Genomic DNA, 11,193 nt, shown 5'->3' on the forward strand with positions numbered 1-11,193 from the left:
CTAATTTAATACAATCATTTACGCTCAGCAAAGTTCACTCGCTTTGGAGATGCCGAGCACTCCGCACTTGTTTCCAACATCAGATTCAGATTAAGCGTGGTCCCTTCAGCTATGCTCGGTGGATTTAGCTTGAGTGCCTCGTTGCTGTTGCTCCAATTAGCGTTAGGATCTGTTTCCTCAGCAGATGATGCGAAGTACGGAGCGCGAGTGAAAAGCCCGTGGAAATTAAAGCAGTCAATCTACGGCTTGGGCAGGCGATTATTAGCTTTTAATGGTAGCTGGCAAACGGGTAAGCCTCCTAAAATTATTACTGATAAAGAATTAAGTTGAACGGGATTTATGTAAATAGTACAAGTCTAAATACTTTATAAGGCAATCCCTCTGAACATTCTACGTATAAGTGTGATCTTTGTTGTCAAGTGTAGGTTCTTAAGAGCGCTATAAAACTAACGGCATCTGGCAACGCCGTTCCGCGCTCAACAGGTGCCTCTCTCCCGCTCTTTGTGATTGTAATTGATTTCTGATCTCTACTCCGACGACTCCGGCTCAGTTGCATTCTAGCCGCGCCGCCGACTGTTGCGTGTTGCGGACTTCGCGGAGTGACAAGTTGCGATAAACGATCTACGTTTCTCTGGCGGCATTCAACATGCCAATTAATCCGCTGCTGATCACAGCCTTTGGCCTCTTCATCACCGTTTGTCCTCGTCCGTCGACGGCGGCGGCGGTCATTGGGCGGGTGGATGGTGCGGAGGGCAACAAGACGGCGTGGGAACTAACGGAAGCTCTGTACGGCACATCGGGGCTACGGAGTTTCAATGGCACCTGGATAACAGGTTCGTTGCTCATCAATCCCATCGGTTCGACGACCCACTGTTTGTTGTTGTTCTTCTTCCATCGCACCACCAATTTGTATTTGTTTTTATTTTGAGGCGGCTATCACCTAGAGCATCACCCGCGGTGAATTATCATCTTTTTGGAATTGGGAATTAACATCCGGGGAATTCCTACCGCGGGTGCTCCGACCCTTATCAATGGGCTAATTTACGTATATTACGGCTGGGCCATTCATTCCCCCTATATAGTAGACCACCGAAGAAAAGAATAAACTTAAACCTATAATACTTAACACTTTGATATCAAAAAAACTGGCAAAACTTACATATGGAGCTTAAGTTTTGGCTAGTTTATTACATTTAATCTTATCTTAAATGAATTACGATCATCATTTTGAAGCTCGATAGTATGATTATTGTGTGTTTCTTATCTGCGACGTTTGGTTAACCATAATGGCAGTGTTCAGATAATGGAAAAATCTAAGATTTGCTTTCATTTGAAACTTCTAAGTTATATCATTGCAAGAGCTAAGTAATACGAATTTGATCGAATTCGATGATTTCTTTGACAATGTTGGAACTTAAAGTAGGATTAATAATCCACGGTTCTTTTTGAAGACAGTTTTGAAACTGGTGCGATGTCACATTTCTCCAACTTAACTTCCGACGTACCAAATTTCTAGTTGCCTCTTTTCTGGCGTAATTCCAGATGCAATCACACGCTTAACTTCAAACAGCTGCACTTCGAACTTGTATACACTTAAATAGTTAGTTAGGGTATTTGTATTTGTATTTGTTATCTAACCAACGTAAAATCTAAAGAATGATAGAAAGTCAGATACCCTATAAACGGTTCTTTGATTTTGGTCAAATGCACTATTGCAGATGAGGAACCTACTACACTGCAACCGACCGATCCATCCACAAATTCAATGCGGCCACCAAGACAGATGTGATCTTCCAAAATTCCTCATTTCTGGTAATGTACTTAGCTTACTAGCTAAAATGATTGGCATACACTAACGTTGTTTTCAGAACAACTATGTGGGCGCCACCTTCTCACTGTCGCCGGACAACACGAAAATCCTGATCCGGCACAACCTTACGGAGAAGTTCCGGCACTCGTATATAGCGCAGTACGACGTCTTCGACATCGAGACCAACACGACCGTCCAAATCCACAAGGGCGAGAAGCTGCAGTACTGCGGATGGTCACCGCTGCGGGATCGCTTGGCTTACGTCTACCTGAACAATGTGTTCATCCACTTCAGCGAGAGCTTGGAGATCAGCATCACGGACGACGGCGTGGACGGGGTGGTCTACAACGGAGTACCCGACTGGGTCTACGAAGAGGAGGTACTGAGCAGCGGCAGCGCGATCTGGTGGTCATCGGATGGAAGCAGGCTGGCCGTGGGCTTCTTTAACGACACCGAGGTGGAGACTTTCACCTACTTCCTTTACGGCGACGGCGCCACCACTTTCTATCAGTATCCGCACGAGGAGCAGCTCAAGTATCCGAAGTCAGGCTCCAAGAACCCCGTGGTGAGCCTACGCGTCTACGATGTGTCCGACAATGACCCCACCATGCACACCATCGTGGCGCCCGTGGATATCGTCGGAGACGATCACATCCTGCAGAGCGTTGTTTGGTCGAACTCGACGCACCTGCTTATTACCTGGATGAATCGACGCCAGAATCTCACCTCCATTCAGAGCTGCAGCTACGAGGGTGACTGTGTGGAGGTGAAACGGCTGGAGGAGCCCCAGGGCTGGGTGGACATTAGCACGCCCAAGTGCCTCTCCACTGGCAAGAGCTGCATCTTCGGCTACTTCATAGACAATTGGCACCAGGTGTGGAACCTGGACCTGGAGACGGGACTCAACAGTTGGCAGTCGCGCGGCAACTTTACAGTTTTGAGCGTGTATGGCTATGACGAAGCCAGGGACAAACTGTAAGTTAAGGTAGTCATTTTTTAGATGCGATTCCAAATGAAACAATTCATTTGCAGCTACTACCAGGCCACTTTGCCCGGAGATCCCTCGGTGTACCATGTGTTCAGCAACGATGAGTGCCTCAGCTGCGGCCAAATTGATGCGGATGGTGCGGCCTGTCGCTCCGCTTCGGGCACATTCAGCAAGTCCTTCTCCTACTACACGCTCTCCTGCACCGGTCCCAATCCAAGCTACACCAGGATTTTCGAGGCCTCCACGAAGACACTCCAGGTGGACTGGGAGCCGAATACAGCGTACCGCAAGCAAATAGAAGAAAAGCTGCGTCCCAGCTATCGCTTCATGAACGTCACCCTGGCCGATGGAAGTATTGGTTACGCCAAGCTAGCCCTTCCTCCCAATTTCGTGGAGACGAAGAAGTACCCACTGATCGTGGTTGTGTACCAGGGACCCAACTCGGTGCGAGTGACCAACGGGTTCACCCTGGGCTACGAGGCGTTTGTCACGACCTCGCGGGATACGATTTATGCGTATATTGATGGCCGAGGTACGGGTAATAAGGGCAAGGATCTGCTCTTCTCGGTCAACAATGATCTGGGTGATCACGAGGTCGAGGATCAACTGTTCGTCACTCGTTGGATGCAACAAAATCTGGCCTTCGTGGATGCCGAGCGTTGCGGCATTTGGGGATGGAGCTATGGTGGCTATATGACAGCCAAGACCATTGAGAAGGATGACGATCGGGTCTTTCAGTGCGGAGTTTCGGTGGCTCCAGTTACCTCATGGCTGTACTATGGTTTGTCTACCTTGCCTTTTGATTTTATTGGGGTTTTACCATGTTCAATGTTCTATTATAGATACGATTTATACCGAGCGCTATATGGGACTTCCCACTGACGATGACAACTTGAAGAAATACAACGAGAGCAGCGTGTTCGGCAACTTGGAGAACTTCAAAAGCCACGACTTTCTGTTGATTCACGGTTCCGGCGATGACAATGTCCACTACCAGCACTCCCTGCTCTTGGCCAAATTGCTGCAGAGACAGGACATTCAGTTCGAGGAACAGGTCCTACAACCCAGCACTTTTATTCATCCACAAATCTAAAGTTTTTGCCACATTTTACAGACCTACACCGATGAGAACCACGGCATCGGCAATGCTCTGCCCCATTTGTACCATACCATTGATGCCTTCTGGACCAACTGCCTCAACCTGGATGTCTACGAAGACTCTGCATAGTGAAAGCTATTGTCGTCAGTCTAGTCAAATAGAAATGTTTGAAAATTGTCCTCGTGTACTTTTATATCCAAGTTCCCCTAGAAATATTAAAGGTTTAAAGTACCAAATGTCAGTTGAAGAAATTAAAGAAATATTAATTTCTTCTTCTGAAAGTTGTTTATGTTATATATAAATGTTTTCCCTAAATAACAATTGAGCCAAAAATAAAAAGAGTACCTATATAATGTATATAAACTCGATAATGTGTAACCATTTGGGTTAATAGAATAATTTATATATCGATAATGGTTGTACTTTAGTTAGAAGGCACCTAGAAGCCAGAAAAGGTAACCATTGTCTACACATCAGACCCAGACGACCTTGAATTTTGCTTTGTTTGCGTCAACTGATTAATGCGATTCGGTTTCGGATTTGCCAGGTATCTAAAAACACTCTTAAGGATATTCATTAATCAGCAACAAGGACCAGCAAAAAGAGGGGATTCCCGTCTGCACTTTAAAGCGAAAACAAGCTCTCAAATAATTTCCGAGCATTCAAGCTAAGCCATCCGGGAGCGGAGCATTTGGGATGGGATAAATCCCCATCACAGCCGGCGCTAATCGGGGTGTCATTCTGCACTGTTGGTGTTTGCTCCTCGGATTAAGTGCCCAACTAATTGCGTATTGTGGCGATCCGCACGCCCAGTGGAGATGTCATGAAAACGAGGCAAAGTTTTAAAGTCTCTCGATTGGCCGAGCATGAAATTTCATTTCGTTTCGCAGATTGTTTAGTCATTTTTAAATATAAAACAAAAGCTCTATATTCTTTAGAAGACATTCAAGTTATCCTCTGGTTAACTAGTCAATTTTATCGCATTTTATAACCCTAATTATAAATACACATTCAGAATGAATCAAAACCGCACTTTGAAAGAAACACTAATTATGAGCAAAAATGCCAGAAGCCGTTGAGTTTAGTTTGTGAAAATCAATTAATTAATTTGTGGAAAGTTGAATTGCTTCTTCCCAGGACAGCAATAGACTGAATTATGGCCTGCAACTCCGCAGAGGAAAAAAGTTCAAATTGTTTGCGACAAATGAAAATTTATGACTTGGATTTTAGAGCAAGGCTCAGTATATATGACAAAATCCGCAAAGTGACTTGTGGCAAACAATTAAATCCTTTTCAACTTGCTCAACTTTGACATCTGAGCATTGACTTATCGACGGAGGCCACCATTAAGGAATAATTGAAACAAATGAGACAGAGAATTGCACTTTGAACTAGATATTTCGGTGTAGCTAATTGGCAGGATAATCGCATATCAAACGTAGCATACTTTTCAGGGCAAATTTAAAAGCAACTTAAGAACATGACACATTCTTGTCTCTTATAGAATCTAGGGAATGACAAACTTTGAAGTGCTTTATCTTAACTTTAGTATTAAAAAAAAAACGCTATGATTTACTTACTTTCATTTATTTTCAGACTTCGCCCAGCGCTGAGCCCCCTGTGACAAACTAAGTTAATGAAATAGAGGCCGTGAAAGACTGAGCCGCAAAAAAGTCGAGCGAAAAGCGAGAATTTTCACACTATAATACGTAGTGGAAGTGTACATATGTGTTTTTGCGAAAGTCGGTTTATTTTAGTGGTGGGGGTCGGCTCGACTCGACATTTCGCTGAACTGGGCGGCCTCCCGGGTGCCTTTTGTTTGATGGCGTCAAGGCGGAAACGTGCCCACGAGAATGCAGGGATAAACTAAATATACGCTGCAAATTTATTGTGCGGAAAATATTCCTGCGTTTCGCATTCAGGACGCTGTATGAATGTCTCGGCGCTGCACGACTCACAGAAAAAAAAAAAAATAAAATAAAAAAAAACTCGTTGACCTTTATGACTTTACCATACAAAGAGATTTTCTCGCATTTTCATGGCTAAAGTCTGAAAATTAAATTTAATTACGGAAAGTGGTATGGGTAACCCCAAGCCTCAGAACCTAAAAATATGTTATTCAATTACTTTGCATGTGCGAATTTAGTTTTAGTCAAACTGAGCTGCTTGTAAATTTGAGTTCTTTGCAGCAGGCACTTATATCCTTATAATATATAGCCCACTATATTAAATAGCCCCAGCAATCTTGCCGTCAGTATGCACATTTTTCTTGATTTTTCAATTTTGTAGTTGACGATGAATTTGCGGTGCTCAGTGACTTCCGGCTTCGGCGAAGCCCATGAACTCATGCTTGTGGTCACTGCTGAAAGTTAAGGGATTTTCATTTATAAATATCCTGTTATATGGACTTCCGCAATGTATTTTTCGTAGACACCAGCAAACAAGTCGGTTGAGCTGAACTTTTCCCTTCGATACATTAAAAAATCTAGGGCCAATAAAATCAGTTCTCTGTTACAAAACGGATGACGGATGGCCATATAAGGCCGAACACGGAGCTGAAAGCTATAAATCACTTGGCCTATGAATACAGTAAAGCATTTTATGCCTAGTGGCATGTAGATCAAGTTCACGCGGATTTTAATATTTATGGCTTTAATTGTAAAGCAGGTTCAACATACAATAGCTTTAAAAATTGTTTGTCATTTATGCAAGACATTTTGAACAAGGCAGATTTCTTTAATAACTAGCTTAATCTAGTTGGTGAAACCTATTTGTTCTGCATTTAAGTAACCTTAGCAGAACCGATTACCTGATGTAGACTTCCAATGTTTATTTAAGGGTTTTGCCATATATAGTTTCAACAATGCGCATCTTGGGATTGGCCTTAATCTACTTCTGGTTTGGTTTTGCTGAAAGTTGTGAGAAAGTGTGCGCTAAAAACTTTAAGCCCATGTGTGGTTACGATGGCCAGTGTTATACGGAAGCCGTAAATGCCTGCTATATGAGAAATATAAATTGTGTAAGAGCTGCCAAGGGAAAACCAGGTAAATGAATTACAAGCCTACAGATTTGCAAATCATAAACAATTTGTGCATTTTAGTTTTCAGAAAATTGCGGCTTGGAGCGTGTATAAAGTATTATACAATTTGTAAAATGTTACCCGAAGATTGAATATAACCATTATTACATATGGTAGAAAAACCTGAATTAATCCTTAGACTATTTTAATATATTGATGTTGGCTCTTTTAGACCACTTGCAATCCCAAGTGACACCAATTGGTATCAATACCGAAAAGAGCAAATCTCTTTCCACAAAAGTTTCATGTCAAAGTCATAAATGCCAGCAGGGCCCAGTGGACGAGTGACCAGTGTCGTCTTGACCTGCCTATGATTTTTGCTGGCTCTTTTTATGTTGAATATATTTCTAGGCTCTGCAGTGCAATCATTTTTACGGACATTTTGGATTGAGGTCCAATGGGAATCGAAGCTTTTTACGAACCACAAATAAATGCTCAGTCAGAATATTTTAAAAATGCAACAATTTGCGGCGTATAGAATGGGCCAAATGATGCACATGAAAAACCGAAATTCAGGAAGCATTTATTTGATGGCCTTTTGTGTACTTTTCGAATACCATATACATATATATGCCGCAGTTATCATATATATATATATATATATCTATATATCAGAATGGTGGCAGAATGTTCATGTGATTGTGAAAAAGTTATTTTATTAATTAATGGACAACCATTTCGCTGATAGAAAAAGCTACATTGAATGAAATGGAATTACTAGAAAGGGTATTGAGTTTTAAATTTTCGAAGTTATTGACAAAAAAGCGCCGCAAAAAAGTTTGAAGTCGACGAAATAAATAAGTTTTTGGACGACTGGCAAAACTTTAAAATTTATTGTTGCCTTTCAGTTCAATGAAACTGATTAATTCCCTTAGGACGACAGGAAAAACTTCTCACTGCGAAGTGATAACTAGTATGAAATATACATATTTTTGCCACCCCACGTTTTATATTTTCAAGTGGATTTGCAAGAAGCACTGAAATTGACAAGTCTTTCATTGTATATGCCAATCAAACTAACGGCAAAACATTACCATAATTCTAATCATATAAACCACAAAAGGAAAGCTATGCTAACATGAAATTCATGGCTCAACTGCTGGAAAATGCGGAAAATGCATGGCCCAAATGCTGTTAGAGTGAGCAATAAAACCGAGACCTATTCGACCTGGCTGGGACCCAAAACAAAATCCCGGAATGGGATGGGAGGCGACCTGACCGGGCTTCACTTTTGTGTCAACGGAGGTTCCATGGAAAACCCACTTGCATCGGTTTCCCGCTGGCCTGCATTGCCGGGATTTCATGAGCCATATGGCCTGTGGGCTGCAGCTTATTTGGATCGCCTCATTGCCGGCATTTCGCTTGGCATTTTCCTCACGAAATTCAATAAAGAACTTTTGACACATTTTTTTTTTGTTCAATTGTATACATTATGGCGTTTTGCTGGATTGACCTTTAAAGAATTGAAGTTTATGAGCTTGACAACCTTAAGTTTTGATCTCATAAATGATAGTCCAAAAGAAAGTAAGTATATCTTCTTGTTATAAACAAATGTAAAAAAAATGTAAACCTAAAGTTTAGCCCGAGCACTTGGATTCGCTGGCGTTTGCCTATATTTTGTTTTAGAACGTGTCTAAACTTCGCAATTCTTTAGGGTTCCATTTAGAATTCCATTATTCTCGAAAAGTTCTAGTCAAAAATTCAGGCACGTGAACTGTTTGCACAACGCCCAAGCTGAATTTGGGTAATTAAATAATGCATGCCTGAATTAGATACCTGCTAAAAATGACCGAAATAGAAATACGAAGCAAGAGCTTACTTTAAGCTTTGTAAATGGGGGGAAATTCACGTTGATGGGGGAAAAGAACTCGAGCTCTAATCAACAAACAAGCGAAATACGTCGACAAGTTGTGGGAATTTCAAATGGCTGAAGAGGGCCGAAAAACGCCGACGCCGGAACAGAAATGCGACATAAATCTACTTTGCATATGGAGATGAATATGCCCGGCGATTTGAGTTATGGGTTGCGCGTTACGCATACGCCATGTTTTCAGGGAGATTGCTACAAAGTGGAGAAGTGCTTAGCATCGTGCTCCATCGACCCGTTTGCTCCGTTCTTAAAGTGATATATCCAAATGGAAACGGTTTGGAGCGAACACTCCTTCAGCTTTAAGCGACGATTGCATTGGAAATTCCGCGGTTCCACACGGCGCATGCTTAATTTTTGCCACATCCCCAGTTTTTTATTATTGGCAAGGGCTCAAACATCAAAGCTCATGACCGGCATAGAAATTTCTATAAGACCTAAGCCCTAACCATGTATGTAAGTATGTTTATTGATTTAACTTAAAGCAGATCCGAACAAACATACTTGAACAAAAAGGGCTAAAACTGCAGGCAGTGTGGTTAATAAAAACATCTTCAAAGTGTATTTTTATGTGCCGCACTCCCTGGGGGCCTTCTATTTCTGCGGAAGGCACGAAGGAAGAGGTAACTTACATATGTAATAATAAAGAGCACAAGACAAATTCTTTTATTTCATCCGCAGCTCAACATAGCCCCCCAATAAATCCTTTTACTTGCCCTTTTTATACCTTCCGATTCCTCGCTTACATTTTCCTTTTCTCCGTTCAGTTTTTCAACCTGTTAAATCGCATAGGCGAACACTTCGCTATTCACAGGTGGGTGGCAGGAAAATGCAGTGGATCGCAGTTGTTTTAACCTCTCCCGATACCTGTCTCGTCAACTATGCATCGCTAGAGCTTTTCATCTCAACGTGTGCTGTAACAGTAGCCTGCAAAATATTTGAACGAAGCTACATTTACATTTATACTTACAAAATATTTTAGCTAGTTTAAGTTCTTTACTATAACAATGCTGTAGTCAAAAATATTATAACAATTCGAAAAAAATTATTTAGAAGTCAAGGAGTCAAGCTCTTCCAGTAAATAAACAAGGAAAAGCTGCCTTGTCTGAAAAAAGGATAAATTAAATAATTTTCCCACTTGAAATCCTTATTTGTGTAGGCAAACAAATGCGGAAGTTGAGTGTTATTAAAGTCCGCCGGGCGCAAAAACGTCGGTTTGCCAGCACAAAGTGAGGGAATAATAAAGTGTATATCCATTTTTCGGGCTAACCGAATTAAAGTTGCCCAGATTGCGGAGCGTTTCGCCAATAGTTCTGTTTTTAAATTAAGCTGTCAGGACGGCAATCACTTTCCAATTCTCGACAGCAGCAGTGGTGCAATAATGAAAACAAAATGAATGAAATTATGTGCCAGATGCGCCGGTTGTCCTGCTGTCCTAGTGTCCTGATGTCCTTGTATCCTCGTGTCCTGGTTCTTGTTGTTGCCAGTGACGTGCCTATGTCAGCGTAACCATAATTAAAAAAAAAAAAAAACTAAGGGATAAGGAGGAGGTCACACGGAATTCATAACGGATTTGCAGTTTTCACTCCGACATTATGCATGTTTTACTCTTTACACCTCAGATTCAACGCCATGACTTTTGGGTTAAACAAGTTAAATTCCACGGATAAAATCAAGGAATTAATAAAAATTTTAACAAGAATGTTAAGTTATTTTATTGAGTTTTTATATCTTTGATTCCTCTTTTGAATTTATCTGAAAACAATAAGATTTGCAGGAGTCTTGTATCTTGAATATGTCTGTCACCACACAATATTAATTGTATCTTTTGAAATTGTTAAACGTTTGCATTGAAAAGGATTTCTGCAATCAATTCCTTCGATCTGAATCTATTTAACACCCATTGTGCAAACTCTTGAGCTGGCAAATCGCTTAAGCCCCCGAACTCAATCAAAAAGTTCAATTGCTCGAAATGGGGCTTCACTCATCGGCATTTCGCATGTTCATTTGGGAGCCTTGTTTGCGAAGGGCATAGCTGCCCAGCCAGTTACTCTAATAAAGCGACATTCTGCACTACGGTTCATAAATATGAAGAATAATGCAGAATGTTGTCTACTTTTGGCCGCTTGGCCCCGACTTCCGTGACATGTAAGCGGATTGCCAAAGTTGCGAGCTTGCCGAGCTGCCAAGCTGCAATTTTCCAAGCGAGCAGGCCAGTCCGTCTACCAGCATTGGGCCAATTGGAAACCTTCGTGACGCAAACCGCCCATTAAATGCACATCAAGTCAAAGTCAGAGCGGAAATCCTTTTTGCCAGTTTGATTTATCGAAGCCTCCTGCCAGTCGTTCGG

At 41.7% G+C, this 11,193-nt stretch overlaps 2 protein-coding genes and 2 long non-coding RNA genes across 6 annotated transcripts; all 4 read left to right on the forward strand.

Moving 5' to 3' along the window:
* Positions 1-562: 562 nt before the first annotated feature.
* Positions 563-4,231, forward strand: CG11034 (uncharacterized protein). Of its 3 annotated transcripts, none has more exons than NM_001298709.1 (6): positions 563-833; positions 1,724-1,812; positions 1,869-2,785; positions 2,843-3,579; positions 3,641-3,852; positions 3,913-4,231. In NM_001298709.1, the coding sequence occupies exons 1-6, from the start codon at positions 647-649 to the stop codon at positions 4,024-4,026; spliced, it is 2,256 nt and encodes a 751-aa protein (NP_001285638.1). In that variant the 5' UTR covers positions 563-646; the 3' UTR covers positions 4,027-4,231. The 3 variants fall into 3 exon arrangements, with proteins under 3 accessions (NP_001285638.1, NP_001285637.1, NP_608961.2); NM_001298708.1 differs by having other exon boundaries at positions 1,719-1,812; positions 3,913-4,095; NM_135117.3 differs by having other exon boundaries at positions 3,913-4,095.
* Positions 4,232-4,869: 638 nt separating this feature from the next.
* On the forward strand, positions 4,870-5,384 carry lncRNA:CR44575 (long non-coding RNA:CR44575). Its single transcript, NR_124102.1, has one exon. It is a non-coding gene; the product is annotated as a long non-coding RNA:CR44575 (long non-coding RNA).
* Positions 5,385-5,519: 135 nt separating this feature from the next.
* On the forward strand, positions 5,520-6,003 carry lncRNA:CR44576 (long non-coding RNA:CR44576). The gene has a single exon (NR_124103.1). It is a non-coding gene; the product is annotated as a long non-coding RNA:CR44576 (long non-coding RNA).
* Positions 6,004-6,741: 738 nt separating this feature from the next.
* CG43307 (uncharacterized protein) lies at positions 6,742-7,093 on the forward strand. The gene is made up of 2 exons (NM_001258971.1): positions 6,742-6,941; positions 6,998-7,093. Exons 1-2 carry the CDS (start codon positions 6,761-6,763, stop codon positions 7,066-7,068), a joined length of 252 nt encoding a protein of 83 aa, NP_001245900.1. The 5' UTR covers positions 6,742-6,760; the 3' UTR covers positions 7,069-7,093.
* The last annotated feature ends 4,100 nt before the right edge of the window (positions 7,094-11,193 follow it).

Source organism: Drosophila melanogaster, chromosome 2L (genome assembly GCF_000001215.4).
Source record: "Drosophila melanogaster chromosome 2L".
Taxonomy (NCBI): Eukaryota; Metazoa; Arthropoda; class Insecta; order Diptera; family Drosophilidae; genus Drosophila; species Drosophila melanogaster.

What these genes read in the sequence shown, in the direction of transcription:
- CG11034 (NM_001298709.1), top strand. Translation starts at nt 647, where the DNA reads ATGCCAATTAATCCGCTGCTGATCACAGCCTTTGGCCTCTTCATCACC. An exon ending in TACCTCATGGCTGTACTATG is followed by an intron (nt 3,580 to 3,640) that starts GTTTGTCTACCT and finishes GTTCTATTATAG; the next exon opens with ATACGATTTATACCGAGCGC. An exon ending in ACATTCAGTTCGAGGAACAG is followed by an intron (nt 3,853 to 3,912) that starts GTCCTACAACCC and finishes CACATTTTACAG; the next exon opens with ACCTACACCGATGAGAACCA.
- CG43307 (NM_001258971.1), top strand. Translation starts at nt 6,761, where the DNA reads ATGCGCATCTTGGGATTGGCCTTAATCTACTTCTGGTTTGGTTTTGCT. An exon ending in AGCTGCCAAGGGAAAACCAG is followed by an intron (nt 6,942 to 6,997) that starts GTAAATGAATTA and finishes TGTGCATTTTAG; the next exon opens with TTTTCAGAAAATTGCGGCTT.